The sequence below is a fragment of the Ranitomeya variabilis genome, chromosome 2 (genome assembly GCF_051348905.1).
Source record: "Ranitomeya variabilis isolate aRanVar5 chromosome 2, aRanVar5.hap1, whole genome shotgun sequence".
Lineage (NCBI taxonomy): Eukaryota > Metazoa > Chordata > Amphibia > Anura > Dendrobatidae > Ranitomeya > Ranitomeya variabilis.
In genome coordinates this window covers 263,245,910-263,262,936 of record NC_135233.1, presented here as the reverse complement: position 1 = coordinate 263,262,936, position 17,027 = coordinate 263,245,910, and the positions used below count along the sequence as shown (strand labels likewise).

At 49.2% G+C, this 17,027-nt stretch overlaps 1 protein-coding gene across 4 annotated transcripts in view; it reads left to right on the top strand.

The window, feature by feature from the left end:
• The window catches only part of PHF19 (PHD finger protein 19), a 68,818-nt gene that overhangs the window by 38,636 nt on the left and 13,155 nt on the right, over nucleotides 1–17,027 (top strand). For 3 of the 4 annotated variants that reach the window (XM_077284835.1, XM_077284836.1, XM_077284838.1), the window contains 8 exons: nucleotides 156–251; nucleotides 887–955; nucleotides 1,343–1,463; nucleotides 6,059–6,126; nucleotides 12,014–12,181; nucleotides 12,259–12,340; nucleotides 12,503–12,588; nucleotides 13,493–13,588. In XM_077284835.1, the coding sequence (XP_077140950.1) occupies nucleotides 156–251; nucleotides 887–955; nucleotides 1,343–1,463; nucleotides 6,059–6,126; nucleotides 12,014–12,181; nucleotides 12,259–12,340; nucleotides 12,503–12,588; nucleotides 13,493–13,588 (786 nt within the window). Of the gene's footprint in view, nucleotides 1–155; nucleotides 252–886; nucleotides 956–1,342; nucleotides 1,464–6,058; nucleotides 6,127–12,013; nucleotides 12,182–12,258; nucleotides 12,341–12,502; nucleotides 12,589–13,492; nucleotides 13,593–17,027 lie in introns of those variants that run through there. The other variant, XM_077284837.1, reaches the window with a different exon arrangement.

Below are 17,027 nucleotides of genomic sequence, written 5' to 3'. Positions count from 1 at the left end.
TGTAGTCATTGCTATGGGCTGTACATGATTTATCACAATAGATGTAAAGATAAATAAATAGGTGCAATTATAAGATCTAAATTAGCTCTGATGCACCATCTAGTAAGTCATTGACATTCTCTGGTTTTGCCATTGATCCTGTCTTCTGATCGCAGGTGGTACCTGAAGATGATCCAGTGTTGTCGCTGTCGCCAGTGGTTCCACGAGGCTTGTATCCAGTGCTTGACTGAGGCCATGCTATTTGGAGACAGGTAGGATCGTTATCCCCCCGTTCTTTTGCCATGGAGGGCCGTTATAATACAGCTTCACCGGCCGTTAATGTGCAGTAAATGATACAGCAGTGACTGCTTGTCATGTACAGCAAACAAGCTGCGCTCATTCTGTGAGGAGCGATTACCTACAGAAAAAACTATAAGAAAATTCTACCTGAGCTGTGACTTCACCGAATGTAATTGATGCTGATTTCCTTCAGTTCCTATACTACAGTACTGACATGGAGGTAACTCCATAAATGTGGGCCTCATGGCGTGGGCTGGATTTCACCTCCTTCCGCCATTCATCGTGCAGGGGTGCAGTCAGTCTGAAGTGGTGACTTTTAGCGTGAAGTCTGTACATTCCTAAGTCTGGGCCTCTCCTTCACATGGCCCCCCGCCCTACACAACCAGCAAAAACATTCACTGCATTAACCCTTCCAGAAACATGGCTGACACCGGCCCACTGAGAAGTATCCATCAGTACTATGGGCTCGTAGTAAATAGTGGCATGTGATACTCAGGCTTTCTAGCTATAGTGATGGAGAAGCCGACCCTGTGCAGTTCCAGAAGCAGGACAGACCCTGCAATACACCTGACACATGGATCCCATCTAACCCTGTGTTTCTTTGCAGGTTTTTCATATTCTTCTGCTCTGTCTGCAATCACGGGGTGGAGTTCATCCGACGGCTGCCACTGCGATGGTAGGAACGCTCTAGATTTGTCACAAGTGCACCCTAATAATGGGCCAACTGATTGGTGCAACACTTATTAGATGTTTTTGAGACTCTTTACACAACTCTCACAGTAGAAATGTAGCGAGTTATGGGGCAGTGTCTGAGAGGAGTGGTAAAGTGCCCAAGTTTTGGGAGTAAACGAATATTGTATAGTTGCATCAACCACATGGTGATATAAGAATCCCAGCACTCGAGCGTTACAACACGGGCTCCATTTACATTTGTAACTTTTATGAATGTGCTCAATTTGCCTGATTTTGTGCATCTTCTGACTATTGATGAGTCACCCTCATATGTGGAGGCCAGAAGATCCCTCTGCTCAGGGCTGACGCTTATTCCCTTGTGTCCTTGTAGGGTGGATGTTGTGCACCTCGCTCTCTACAATCTCGGGGTCCTCAGTAAGAAGAAATACTTTGATTTTGACGAGATCCTAACTTTTGTTAATGAGAAGTGGGAGCACCTGCAGCTCGGGAAGGTAAGTGGCAACTGTGCAGGGCTGTGCCAGTTGTCTGGCATATAAAGCTCAGAAATATGTAGTATATGTCTGCATGTATACAGCTATATGAACTTATAAGTATTCGGCCATGAGTAGATATTGTGTCCATTCTCTTTGTAGTCCTGACTAGGGTTGAGCGACCTTAGCTTTTTTAGGATCGAGGTGGGTTTTGTGAAACCCGACCTTCTCGGATGTCGGATCATATGGAATCGGCCGATTCTCCTGTAAAGTCGGGTTCCGGACCCAGAACACGAAACCCAATGTATGGCAATGAAATTATATTTTAATTTTTTTTTTTTTTTTTTTTTTTTTTTTTTTTTTTTTTTTTTTCTCTCTCTCTCTCTCTCTCTCTCTCTCTCTCTCTCTCTCTCTCTCTCTCTCTCTCTCTCTCTCTCTCTCTCTCTCTCTCTCTCTCTCTCTCTCTCTCTCTCTCTCTCTCTCTCTCTCTCTCTCTCTCTCTCTCTCTCTCTCTCTCTCTCTCTCTCTCTCTCTCTCTCTCTCTCTCTCTCTCTCTCTCTCTCTTTCTCTCTCTCTCCGTCCGGAACCTATGTCATCACGCTGCCCACAATTAATTGGCTCAAAAAAATTGCGGGGAAGGCCTCATTCGAAACGCGACTTTGGCGCCAAGTTCGCGTTCCACGTGGCCGACCCACACTGGGATCGGATCGGGTTTCATGAGACGCCGACTTTGCCAAAAGTCGGCGACTTATGAAAATGAACGACCCGTTTCGCTCAACCCTAGTCCTGACTGTTCTGTTCTCCTTGCTACGCTTATCAGCCATGGCCATGAGTAGATGTGTCCATCCGCTATGTATTTGTGTCTGTTCTGTTCTCCTCGCTGCACTTACCAGCCACAAGTAGGTTTTTTAGATATTGCATAATGCCCAAAAAATAAATATAAATTATTTGATAGCACCTTAAAATTACAACATATGTCAAAGAAACCAGTGAAAATAAATAGTGACAGCTAATTAAAATAATATATGATATAAATTGAAAATAAATTTGCAAGAATATTTGCAAAAATTATGTGCAAAAACGTGCAATTCCTAAAACACATATACTGCAGCAAAAAGCTGTGTAATCAGATGAAGTAAAATATAAAGTGCAAGCAGTGCTGGACGGTTTAATATGACAATGTTAACAGCAAATGCGTTAATAAAATAGATAAGGTGTGTCATAGGATGTATTAAAACATCTCAGTAGGGCATCATTTACCTAAGGGAACCGTGTTACCAGGTCCTCTACTCTCGTTTTGACGCTGTTCCTTCTTCCGGGGGTGGCCATGAGTAGATGTTGTGTCCATCCTCTGTGTAGTCATATTTGTTCTGTTCTCCTCGCTGTGCTCATCAGATTGGGCCATGAGTAGATGTTGTGTCCATCCTCTATGTAGTCATGTCTGTTCTGTTGTCCTCGCTGCACTGATCAGCCACGGCCATGAGTAGATGTGTCCATCCTCTATGTTGTCATGTCTGTTCTGCTCTCGCTGCGCTTATCAGCCCCGGCAACGAGTAGATGTGTCCATCCTCTTTGTAGTCGTGTCTGTTTTGATCTCCTTGCTGCGCTTATCAGCCACGGCCATGAGTAGATGGTTATTATTATTATCTATTTATATAGCATAAATTAATTAATTCCATGGTGCTGTACATGAGAAAGGGGTTACGTACGGGGTTATAGATATCGTTTACAGTAAACAAATTTACAGTGACAGACTGGTACAGAGGGGAGAGGACCCTGTCCTTGCAGACTCACATTCTACGGGATAATGGGGAAGAGACAGAAGGTCAAGGGTGCGGCAGCTCAGGTGGTGGTGAGGCAGCAGCTCAGGTGGTGGTGAGGCGGCTGCTCTGGTGGTGGTGACGCAGGAGCTCTGGTAGTGATGAGGCGGCAGCTCGGGTGGTGGTGAGGCGGCAGCTCGGGTGGTTGGTGAGGCGGCAGCTCTGGTGGTTGGTGAGGCGGCAGCTCGGGTGGTGGTGGTGAGGTGGCAGCTCAGGTGGTGGTGAGGCGGCAGCTCAGGTGGTGGTGAGGTGGCAGCTCAGGTGGTGGTGAGGCGGCTGCTCTGGTGGTGGTGACGCAGGAGCTCTGGTAGTGATGAGGCGGCAGTTCGGGTGGTTGGTGAGGCGGCAGCTCGGGTGGTGGTGGTGAGGTGGCAGCTCAGGTGGTGGTGAGGCGGCAGCTCAGGTGGTGGTGAGGTGGCAGCTCTGGTGGTGGTGAGACGGCAGCTCTAGTGGTGGTGAGGCGGCAGCTCGGGTAGTGATGAGGCAGCAGCTCAGGTGGTGGTGAGGCAGCAGCTCGGGTGGTTGGTGAGGCGGCAGCTCAGGTGGTTGGTGAGGCGGCAGAATGGTTATTGCAGGCTGTAGGCTTTCCTGAAGAGATGGGTTTTCAGGTTCCGTCTGAAGGATCCAAGGGTGGTGGATAATTGGACGTGTTGAGACGTGGAATTTCAGAGGATGGGGGTTATTCGGGAGAAATCTTGGAGGCGGTTGTGTGAGGAAAGAATAAGTGTGGAAGAGAGAAGGGGGTCTTGGGAGGATCGAAGATTACGTGAGGGAAGATATTGGAAGAATAGTTCAGAGATATAGGGAAGGGACAGGTTGTGGATGGCTTTGTAGATCAGTGTTAGTAGTTTGAACTGGATTCGTTGGGGAATTGGGAGCCAGTGGAGGGATTTGCAGAGGGGAGAAGCAGGGGAGTAGCGAGGAGAGAGGTGGATTAGCCGGGCAGCAGAGTTGAGATGTAGATGTGTCCAATCTCTATGTAGTCTTGTCTGTTCTCCTCGCTGCAGTTATCAGCCATGTGTAGATGTGTCCATCCTCTATGTAGTCGTGTCTGTTCTGTTCTCCTCGCTGCGCTCATTAGCCCCGGCCATGAGTAGATGTGTCTGTTCTGTTCTCCTCGCTATGCTTATTAGCCTCGACCACGAATAGATGTGTCCATCCTCTTTGTAGTCATGTCACTTCTTTTCGCTGCACTCCTCAGCCCCGGCCATGAGTAGATGTGTCCATTCTCTTTGTAGTCATGTCTGTCCTGTTCTCCTCGATGCGCTCATCAGCCCCGGCCTGCACATTTGGCTGCTATGGTGACTTTGACAGTAAATGTCCTATAAGGTCTCGGCCATAGAAGAGTTGATGGTTTTTATCTGTAGAGACCCAAGTTATTATTACGTGTCTTGGTCCTCAAAGCAGTACACGGCTCAGTAAAAAACCTTTTGACATATGTGAGGCAGTGACCGGGGTCATATGCGAGGGTTGCTATGTGTCCCCCAGGATGCGCACACAAGCTGTGATTGCAATGCAGAATAAAAGTGAGTGTTGGCTTTGGGCAAGCTATTTGTCCAAGGCAGATATAAGAAAACGTGCTCTGGGCTTTTATTTTTGAAACGGACTACAGGATGGTAGTGGGGCAGTCTTTTACCTCCCCCACCTGGCCCGGGTTTTCCATGTGGCCGCTGGTCACAGGTTCTTTGGTAAAAATCCCTACAGCAGAGGGTGGGGTGTGTCAGTTTTAGTCTTGCAGGCAGGCAGAGCAGTCTGCTCTGCAGAGCTCAACCTGTGTAAGGCAACACAGGGCCTAGTGGAGCTAAAAGGTCTGACACCCTCAGCGTACACGGCAGTGCAGTCACCCACGGCAACAGGTCCCAGACTGTCTTTGTTTTCCCGGCTGCGATCCGTAGGATACAGCGTCTGTGCACTGTGTGAGTTTTTGGACACTAAGCACGTTTTGTTTTGAACTTTGCTGGGTCACTGCCTCGTCACTACACAGTGTGGACACCGCTGCACTACACATACACAGGTACTTTAAGGGTTAATGTAGCGATAACTGAATAGGGTGTACACTGTATCCCATCTGCTGCTCATTTGCAGAGGCGCAGCTCCGCCATCTTATCTCCATCCCCTGCTGGTTCTGGGAAGTGGGGAAGAGGCGGTGTGCCTTCATGTACTGTACGGGGGCTGCTAGGAATGACTGGCTCAGAGATTGTTTCATCACGTGTGGCATATTGTGCAGTAATGGAGGGAATTTCCTTAGGAATCAGAAAGTTGTGAAATAGTTGAAAACCACCCAGCCTGGAAGCGCAACACATCTACTTTTATTGTAGTGTCTCTCATACTGTGCTGAGCTGTGTATCTAATCCTATAATATGTGATACGGTTTGCTGAGCTATGTATCTAATCCTGTCACATTTGATAGTGGCTTCTGAGCTATGCATCTATTGCTATCCTGTGTGACACAGTCCCAGAGACAGTACAGATGTTGCTCTGTTTCATTGTGCTTTGTTGCCACCTAGTGAATATGTCAGGAATTACTGCTCTGAATCATCAATAAATTCTCACGGTCCATAAACAAAATTAATTTTTCCAGCAAACAAGAATTGTGATAAACTTCACAGAAAAAGGAGAAATAATCAGGTTGTGACCTGGGGCTGCTGCCCGGGTATCTCACCATGTGATCCCCTGGTCATTTCTGTACATTGTCATTTTAGAATTACAACACCTTGTAGCTACCAGTCTATGTTTCCGTTTGTTTATGTGCCCGATTATTCCTGTGCTCTGACCTGTCAATCATGTCACTTCCAGCTTTCGATCTTCCCTGTAGAGGAGCGAGAGCAGCACCTTCTTGAAGCGTTAAACAGCTACAAAAGCAGGTGAGTGCTGGTGACTTCAATTGGAGAAGTACTGTGAGATGCCACTTCCATCAGAGATATATACTATGTGCTGACAACTTCCATCAGAGAAGTACTGTGTGCTGGCGACTTCCATCAGAGATATACTGTGTGCTTGTGACTATAAGAAGACATAGTGCCCCTGTGTGGAGGCTGCACTGGAGCTGGGACTTATGTTCTGTAACCACAGCCTAATTATACCAGGTCACTGACCCCTGTGAGGGGTTGACTCACTCAGCTGCTTCCCAAGGTAGACACAGGAACACTTCTTTTGGTGAATCACCTGCTGGTTTATTGTGGAACAGCATATACCATAGCAGGGTTCAGCAAAGTAAACATGGCCTTTCTGGCATAACGGCAAAACAAAAAGAAAACATATAGCAAAGTCTATATGTCTGAGGGATTCGCCCTCTCAGACCACCTTGTGTCTCCAACTCTACCTGGAGCCACCGTTTGGAGTCTTTTTCTCTCCAAACCACAACACACAGACTTCTTCTCAAGTCCAGTTATTTAAACCCCTGACATTGTGACTCCAAACTGTGACATCACAGAGGTGCCATCAGCACACGGCTGTGCCGACTGCAGGTGGAGATGAGGTGCACATCTTCCCACCCACTCTATAGATGTCCACATAAAACCAGCCCATGTATGCAACTTTAATTTAACTCTCACAACACTTACTGTGCTGAATGAAAATACTGTGGTTTCACATCACTGACGCCATTATGCGCAGCAACACATATCTCCCCTCATATGCTGTGCCAGTGACCCTGTCACACCCCCTGCAGTTAGCCCGAGGATAGGGGGCTCATTTAACTACCAAGACATATGTAGACAAGTAAGTGTTCCCAGTGCATGCAAGTCAAGGCTCTGCTGTCGCTGGGGCGCTCCTGTTGCTCTGGAGCTGCTGTTGCTCTGGAGCTGCTGTCGCTGTGGAGCTGCTGTCGCTGTGGAGCTGCTGTCGCTGTGGAGCTGCTGTCGCTGTGGAGCTGCTGTCGCTGTGGAGCTGCTGTCGCTGTGGAGCTGCTGTCGTTGTGGAGTTGTTGTCGCTGTGGCGCTGTTCTCGCTGTGGCGCTGTTCTCGCTGTGGCGCTGTTCTCGCTGTGGAGCTGCTCTCGCTGTGGCGCTGTTGTTGCTGTGGCGCTGTTGCTGTGGCGCTGTTGCTGTGGCGCTGTTGCTGTGGCGCTGTTTTCGCTGTTGTTGCTGTGGAGCTGTTGTCGCTGTGCCGCTGTTCTTGCTGTGGAGCTGCTCTCGCTGTGGCGCTGTTGTCGCTGTGGAGGTGCACTCGCTGTGGCGCTGTTGTCGCTGTGGAGCTGTTGTCGCTGTGGAGGTACTCTCGCTGTGGAGGTGCTTTCGCTGTGGCGCTGTTGTCGCTGTGGAGCTGCTCTCGCTGTGGCGCTGCTGTCGCTGTGGAGCTGTTGTCGCTGTGGAGCTGCTCTCACTGTGGTGCTGCTGTCGCTGTGGAGCTGCTGTCGCTGTGGAGCTGCTGTCGCTGTGGAGCTGTTGTCAATGTGGAGCTGCTCTCGCTGTGGAGCTGTTGTCGCTGTGGAGCTGCTGTCGCTGTGGAGCTGTTGTCGCTGCTGTCGCTGTGGAGCTGCTGTCGCTGTGAAGCTGCTGTCGCTGTGGAGCTGCTGTCGCTGTGGAGCTGTTGTCGCTGTGGAGCTGCTCTCACTGTGGCGCTGTTGTTGCTGTGGAGCTGTTGTCGCTGTGGAGCTGCTCTCACTGTGGGGCTGTTGTCGCTGTGGGGCTGTTGTCGCTGTGGAGCTGTTGTCGCTGTGGAGCTGGTGGCGCTGTTGCTGTGGCGCTGCTGTCGCTGTGGAGCTGCTGTCGCTGTGGAGCTGCTGTCGCTGTGGAGCTGCTGTCGCTGTGGAGCTGGTGGCGCTGTTGCTGTGGAGCTGCTCTCGCTGTGGAGCTGCTGTCGATGTGTCGCTGTTGTCACTGTGGAGCTGCTGTCGCTGTGGAGCTGCTGTCGCTGTGGAGCTGTTGTCGCTGTGGAGCTGTTGTCGCTGTGGAGCTGTTGTCGCTGTGGAGCTGTTGTCGCTGTGGAGCTGCTGTCGCTGTGGAGCTGTTGTCACTGCTGTCGCTGTGGAGCTGTTGTCACTGTGGAGCTGCTCTCGCTGTGGAGCTGTTGTCGCTGTGGAGCTGCTCTCGCTGTGGAGCTGCTCTCGCTGTGGAGCTGCTCTCGCTGTGGAGCTGTTGTCGCTGTGGAGTTGCTGTCGCTGTGGAGTTGCTGTCGCTGTGGAGTTGCTGTCGCTGTGGAGTTGCTGTCGCTGTGGAGTTGCTGTCGCTGTGGAGTTGCTGTCGCTGTGGAGTTGCTGTCGCTGTGGAGTTGCTGTCGCTGTGGAGTTGCTGTCGCTGTGGCGCTGCTGTCGCTGTGGCGCTGCTGTCGCTGTGGCGCTGCTGTCGCTGTGGAGCTGTTGTCGCTGTGGAGCTGTTGTCGCTGTGGAGCTGCTGTCGCTATGGCGCTGTTGTCAATGTGGAGCTGCTCTCGCTGTGGAGCTGCTCTCGCTGTGGAGCTGCTCTCGCTGTGGAGCTGTTGTCGCTGTGGAGCTGTTGTCGCTGTGGAGCTGTTGTCACTGTGGAGCTGCTCTCGCTGTGGAGCTGCTGTCGATGTGGCGCTGTTGTCGCTGTGGAGCTGCTGTCGCTGTGGAGCTGCTGTCGCTGTGGTGCTGTTGTCAATGTGGAGCTGTTGTCGCTGTGGAGCTGCTGTCGCTGTGGAGCTGATGTCACTGTGGAGCTGCTCTCGCTGTGGAGCTCCTGTCGCTGTGGAGCTGTTGTCGCTGCTGTCGCTGTGGCGCTGCTGTCACTGTGGAGCTGCTGTCGCTGCGGAGCTGCTGTCGCTGCGGAGCTGCTGTCGCTGCGGAGCTGTTGTCGCTGTGGAGCTGTTGTCGCTGTGGAGCTGTTGTCGCTGTGGAGCTGTTGTCGCTTTGTCACTGCTGTCGCTGTGGAGCTGTTGTCACTGTGGAGCTGCTCTCGCTGTGGAGCTGTTGTCGCTGTGGAGCTGCTGTAGCTGTGGAGCTGCTGTCGCTATGGAGCTGCTCTCGCTGTGGAGCTGCTCTCGCTGTGGAGCTGTTGTCGCTGTGGAGCTGCTGTCGCTGTGGAGCTGCTGTCGCTGTGGAGCTGCTGTCGCTGTGGCGCTGCTGTCGCTGTTGTCGCTGTGGAGCTGTTGTCGCTGTGGAGCTGTTGTCGCTGTGGAGCTGCTGTCGCTATGGCGCTGTTGTCAATGTGGAGCTGCTCTCGCTGTGGAGCTGCTCTCGCTCTGGAGCTGTTGTCGCTGTGGAGCTGCTGTCGCTGTGGAGCTGTTGTCGCTGCTGTCGCTGTGGAGCTGCTGTCTCTGAAGCTGCTCTCACTGTGGCGCTGTTGTTGCTGTGGAGCTGTTGTCGCTGTGGAGCTGCTCTCACTGTGGAGCTGTTGTCGCTGTGGGGCTGTTGTCGCTGTGGAGCTGTTGTCGCTGTGGTGCTGTTGTCGCTGTGGAGCTGGTGGCGCTGTTGCTGTGGCGCTGCTGTCGCTGTGGAGCTGTTGTCACTGTGGAGCTGCTCTCGCTGTGGAGCTGTTGTCGCTGTGGAGCTGCTGTCGATGTGGCGCTGTTGTCACTGTGGAGCTGCTGTCGCTGTGGAGCTGCTGTCGCTGTGGAGCTGCTGTCGCTGTGGAGCTGCTCTCGCTGTGGAGCTGTTGTCGCTGTGGAGCTGTTGTCGCTGTGGAGCTGCTGTCGCTGTGGAGCTGCTGTCGCTGTGGCGCTGCTGTCGCTGTGGAGCTGCTGTCGCTGTGGAGCTGCTGTCGCTGTGGAGCTGTTGTCGCTGTAGCACTGTTGTCACTGTGGAGCTGCTCTCGCTGTTGAGCTGTTGTCGCTGTTGAGCTGTTGTCACTGTGGAGCTGTTGTCGCTGTGGAGCTGTTGTCGCTGTGGAGCTGTTGTCGCTGTGGAGCTGTTGTCGCTGCTGTCACTGTGGAGCTGTTGTCGCTGTGGAGCTGTTGTCGCTGTGGAGCTGCTGTCGTTGTGGCGCTGCTGTCTCTGTGGCCCTGTTGTTACTGTGGAGCTGCTCTCGCTGAGGTGCTGCTGGCTTTGATGTCTGTTTGCAGTGTGGATTGTCAGCCTCAAACTCTATGGATCAGTAGAGACACTAACAACTTAATGCTCAAAGAAAAATATGAAAAAGTAAACATAAACCCGTTTTTAGTTTGATATATTTTCTACCTCACAAGACGTTGGACAAAACCTGCCGAGCAGCTGTTGCCTTCCTGCTTTGTGACCGCCGGTGCAGAATTCATGACATTAGCCCCATGTGAGATAGCGCTCACTAGGGTATTGGGGAACACTCGATTGGCACGGGATTCAAGCACTCAGGCACAGTTTTCTCACATAAACAGACTATTTGGTTAGGTGGTAAGGGTGTTGTTTAGTAAAATGAAAATATATTATCAGGTCATGTATCTAATGTACGGTATTTGTCTGGATATTGTATCGGACGGTGTTAATGGCTTGATATATGCTTTAATAAAAAATACATGATTTAAAAAAAATTAAAAAAAACAGACTATTTGGTTTATTTAGGCAGTCATAAACCATAAAAACGTGAACCAAATGCAAACAATCATCAGTTTGCGGCAACTAAACATGCTGGTCTGGCTCTGACCAGTTGCTGTGGGTGACCGCACAGTTCATGAAACATCATAAGCACCAACAGTCTATGGAGGTACCTTACGGGAGCTCCTGCTCCACCTGCTGACTCCTTGTCAGTCCTTTCTCCTGGGAAAACTGCCTTACGGGGAGCACCAACTTGCCTGGCAGGCACACTTCAGTCAGTCCAGATCCACCGAAGGACGATAGCTTCCCCAACATAGACCGTCCAAGTCCACGGTCCCTTTAGGCATTCCAGGAAGACTCCACTCACAGGAGCTTCCAACACAGACCGTCCAGGACCACGGTCTCACTGTGCGCTATTCAGGACGTCCATCCCCACCTGGGACCGTCCAACACACAGGCATGTGGCCTGTCTGGGTGCTATTCAGGACGTTCGTCCAACACCCAGGCCACCAGGTCCAAAGCCCCACCACGTGCTATTCAGGGAGATAGAACGCCCAACACATAGGCTTTTCCAGGACCTACAGCACAGTCCACACTCTCAAACCATGTGACCACACCCTGGTCACATTATGAAGCTGTAACCACTCCCACAGGTGGGAGGTGTGTGTGTGGCTAGTTCGACCCACCCAGCTCTCAGAACTAGCCCTGCCAGCCTCCCTCTAAAACAACACAATTTACTTGTAGGACTACAGGTCCCAGAACATCCTTACTTCAGGCTGACAGTGCAGAGTGTCTTCCTCTGCGACACACATACCGGCCATTTACAATAATGCCGGACTTTGACTCATCACCACAGTTATGCCTGCGATTGCCATGCATTCCTGTGGCCTTAAAACGCCTCCATGCATATTCTGGGAAGACCATGCAGTGCCCCCTACCTGTAACAGGGGTCACTGCATCACACCCTCTACTTCCTTAGACCATCAGGACGTTTTAATTAATAGGAATTATTTTTCTCTGTATGTCCTTTAGTCAGATGTGGACAGTACTGAATTTTTTATTTTGCTAATGAGATCAAGAATGAGAATAAAAATGTGAGAAAAGGAAGCATGGTCGCAATGTAGGAGAACATCCAGAAAATGCTTCCCACTGGCATTTGATGTCAGAGACCACTGCAGACCCTGCTCTCTCCTCCTGGGGATTATTACATTGCATTCACTAAATTACTTCTTGCTTTGGAGGAACAGCAGTGACTTGGGTGGCAGCTCGTTCCTCAGGTGAGAAGCTGCCCTGGAATTGTCTCAGGATTTCTCCTGTACAGTTCCTAATTACTTTTTTATGTTACAGGTTTCTTTGTGGCAAAGAAATAAAGCGAAAAAAATGCATCTTCCGTTTACGTATCCGTGTGCCGCCAAGCCCTCCGAGCAAGCTCCTACCAGACAAACTGCTTGGCCAGACAGAGAACCGGTCAGGAGCGGATGTCAAGAAGAAGGGTCGCAGCAAATACAAAGACAGGTACGACTGTGAGCATGACCACTGCGTGTGGTTTCATCATCTCTTGTATTACACATCCATCGTCTTGTCTACTGCAGCCTCCTTCCCCAAGAGCGACAGAAGAGAAGAGGAATCCGCAGGAAGCAGGCCCAGTTCCTCCTAGAAGATGCCATTCCCAGTGTCAGTAACTTTCTGCAATGATGTAGTTTGTGGTGTTCTGTGAGAGATATTTCCTCTCATTACTAACTTGTTATCCTTTCGGTATCATTGCTGCCTGTCCCTCCATATCTTCTTACTCATATTTCTTTTATGATGAGAATCCTTTCCCTCCTGACATTACAGAGTGACTTTACCTCGGCCTGGAGTACCAACCACCATCTGGCGAGCATCTTTGATTTTACGCTGGACGAGATTCAGAGCTTGAAGAGGTAAATTCAGTGTCCTGAACATCATAGAACATCACTAATGGGTAATGTACTGATGAATGTGTTCTCATGTACGGCTGGTGATGAGGAGCCTGGTCCGGCCGTATGTTCCCGCAGATACAAACAGTCTTTGCTTATACATTATATCTAGTGTGAGGGGTTGACACACTCGGCTGCCTCCCAAAGTAGACACCGGAACGTTTCTTGTAGTCAATCACCTGCTGGTTTATTATAGACAGCATAGACCATAGCAGGGTTCAGCAAAATAAACGGAACCTTTCTGGCATAACGGTAAAACAAAAATATAACATGACCATATCCTTTTGTCTGAAGGATTCGCCTACTCAGACCACCAGGTGTATTCAGCTCCGCCTGGAGCCGCCGTTTGGAGTCTTGTGCTGTCCAAACCACAATACACCCCACTGCTTTCAAGTCAAGCTATTTAAGCCAGACCATGTGATGATCACATGTCTGTGACATCATCCCAGGTCCTGTCAGTACCCATGCCCGTGTCAGCCCTGCAGGTGGAGATAAGGTGGGCACCCTCCCACCCAATCTATGGATGCCCACATAGAACCAGCCCATGTCTGCAACTTTAATTTAACCCTCCCAACACAATAACTGACGCCATTATGCGCAGTGACACATATCTCCCCTCATATATTGTGCCAGTGACCCTGTCACCCTAGATATTATTATATAATGGCAAGTAGTGGAGCAGATGCATGACATGCCATGCTCCAGTCACCTCCAGAGCTGCGGTCACTATTCTGCTGGAATTGGTCAGTTGGTGCTGACACATGCTCCTCCAGCGTATCTAACAGCCTATCCTGCCCCACGCTCCTCTCTACCTTGTGATGCATTTTCAGGCCCTCTGTTTCTTCTTAGTGATTATTTTTTGTTTTAGCGCCAGTTCTGGACAGAATTTCCCATCGGATCTGGACTCTATTGATGCCGGCAGCTCATCCGGATCGGCCTCCACCAGTCTTTCCTATGAGTCGCAGTAAGTGGTGCAGGAATGTGGTTTGGGAGAAAAAGTCCTTGTGTCAAAAAATGTTAAGAATATTGTGCCATGCTCTGACATCTACATACTACACAGACTTAGCACGTCTCACAGCTGAGATTTGTTACAATTTTATTCAGTTTTGACAAACGTTAAACTACAAGTTATTGCTTCCTCATAGAATATGCGATAACTACCAGATTGATGGGGGTCCGACAGCTGAGACCCCCACTGATCTCCAGAACCAGTGGCTTGTGTCCTCTGATTTCATGGATCGTCAGTCTCACTTGTTCACTCACCCTCCATTCAATCTTTATAGCACTGACAGTAACAGTTGAGTACGGAGAAGTCTCATAGAGAGACAGTGGTCACACGCCCTACCAATGCTGCATTCACCCTGGAGATACGACCCCCATTAGGAGACTTTCTCAGTGGTCAGTTCCCACCACAATGTAGATAGCCGTTGACCTCTAGTTTTTAGAACACCCCTCTAAACAACTTGGACTCCAGACTGACACATTGTACCTGCACCTACACAATGTAACAAATCACCAAGTGTGGAGAGATTCCTGCTGTCATTGTGTTTAGCTCCTCATTTAGAAATGGGAAGAAGTATGGTACTCCTTGTTGATGGCAGGTGCACGGGTAGGAACCCAACTCTTTAAAATATAGAAAAAAAATAAAATATAGGCAAAAAAAATGGAATCCGGCACATTAATTGCGATTTATTCACTCCAAGAAATGTGTGTAATCAGATATACACAAAATAAAAACAGATAGATATACAAACAATGTGTCCTAGTAAATAAAGAAAAAATATAATGCAGTTTCGCAGATTTTTACATAAATGAATGCAATTCATATAAATTCAATCCGGCTCTTTAAATTTCATATACTGTTCAAAATTTATATCATAGCCTGTTAGAAACAAAATGTGAGATCATCAGAATATGAAGGCAGTATATAGACATGAGTTATGCATAGGGATATGGATCGCCCCCTAGGGCTAGGGGAACTCGGTACCGGGCCCTTCGGTTCACGATGGGGATGTCACGGTGGCTGACCCGGTCCGTGGCCCTAGGGACGTCCGTGTTAAAAGGGGAAGTGTTCGTGACGCCACCTGTGGTATTCGGTCAGGATGACCGATGCTGCGGTGAGGGGTCCGCTGGGGTGATGTTATGGCAGCTAGATGGTATACCTTCCCATAGGTGAAATGTTTCCCCAGGGCTTCCCAGATGTGTAGATGGTGATGGTGGACGATGTAAAGCGCAGGGAATAACGAGGACTTCAGCATCCACAGCCCAGGGTACAGACCACAGGGTAGGTAGAGTCCGGCCGGTCCAAAGGCAAATCCAGAGTCCCCTTATCCAGGTGGAAATCAGTAGCCTTCCTACTAGCGCCTGTGTGTTGTAGTACCTCCCTGCTGAGCAACTCGGTAAGGTCCTCACAACTTTCGTAGATGTTCTAGATGTCTTCCTCTCTGTCCCCCAGATGATATGGATAGGACAAACCCGTATGACTGATGGCCTGAGGCTTGTTTATAGGGACCCTAGAGACGCCCCGACCCCCACAATTTGCCACCGTGTCTTCTTAGGTATTTAGGTTGGGCAGCCAACTTGGAATTGACTGTCCTGCCGGTCTCTGAAGTAATGCGTAGAGTCAATTACTCCCTCGGTGTTCCGGCCACCGGCTATGCGCCTCAGAAGGAGGCAGCCTATTTCAGGGCAGAACTCCTCCCGGTGTTTTCTCCTTGTGCTATGACTTCGTTTCTCACCCTCTACAATACAATTCTCTTCGTGTCCTTTCTTAGGATCCTGCCGCACGTGGGGCAGGCGCAGCTCTGTAGCTTTCTGTCTCGCTAGGCCTCTGTCAGGATCCCACCTTTGACAGGGACCCTCTGTCTGCAGCTCAGATGTTCCTCCTTTCCCCCTGTCTGCCTGACAGGAACTCCCTGGGTCAGAACCCAGGCAGCGTCTCACTAACTTCCTATCCAGTCCACCAGTTTTACATGGTGGATTGGAGTGTGAAGTGTGGTGTATGGTTTGTGATACCTGGAAAGATGAACTCCTTTATTACCTTCAGACGTAATATCACTCCCCCTGGTGGAGGAATGACATTACTGCAACGACCAGGACTCTGGGGCGCTGCAGATACATGATATATAATACCTAGTATAGGTCTTGTTGTACCCAGCATATGATAGGACCTTACATTAATGCTAATAAACATATACAGGGAGTGTAGAAAGTGCAAATCAAAGCTAAATCCATAAAAAGAATGGAAAGAAGGGGGGGGGGTATTCAATATCTTACCATCCATGTATATGAGTGTAGGAACCCAGTATTAGATAAGCATTAGGACATTTATCACGTCGCCAGAGTAGTCTCCTTGTGCCCTCCCTGGCATGTTAGTGGGGGTATAAGCTAGCATTGTGACTTCCAGTTGTTATGACTGCCAAAGCACATTCACACAGGTAACGTACAAACCTGGGACACAAATACCTGAAGCTAACAGGTCCCTGTTCAGAGTAGGTAAAGCCCTTCTCTGACCCTGGTCTGTCCCTGCCCGACCGCAGAGGTTGGCACCCTAAGATAACGCAATGGCGGCCTCTCTCAACAGCAGATTACCCTGAATGTCCTTAGCTGCTCCTGGGATTGCTAGAGTAGCAATAAAAGATCACACAAAAAACAACTGCAACCAACACAAACTACAGCAAAGTGAATGAATTCAACAAAGCAGCAGGAAACACCAGTAAGGGAAGGAATTTAAAGCTGCACCTGAAAAGTGATAGGAAAGACAAACATAGTAAATGAAGAACACATATGTTAAGCTAGAAAGACTGCAGCCAGAATAGCAGAACCCAAACACCTAGAGAAAAGGTGTGTCCCTTGTGGCTCGGTGGAAAGAGAATCTGACCACAATCTCAAGGGATCAGATCCAGGAGCATGACACCAGTCCAGATACTGGAAGCGACGTATCGCTACTTCCTATGAGGAGACAATGCTAGCTAGTGTATGTCATACATACTGGAGGCGTCAGGTGACTGGACTTTGTTGGTTCCACGTGGGGCCGAACGTATCACATCTTCCAATGATAAGAGTGGCCAATGTCATGTTTTGGATGGCAGTAGCAAAGTTAACAAAATATATAAAGCAAAACATAGAAAAAGAGGATTTGAAGAAGGAAAAATATGGAAAATAAGGAACCAAAAGAGGAAAATGAACCGAATAATAATGACAATGAACAAGCAAAAAATACATTAAAAATACATTAAAAATAAAATGTATTTATATTTTGTTTGCTTTTTTTATTGTTTACTTTATTCATACCAATTTTTTTATTACAATGCATGGCATGCTTAGTAAAATCTGATTATAATGCATAATACAGTGAGTTAAATATAGAGTATAGATATTCTCAGCAAATAACACACTGTGGT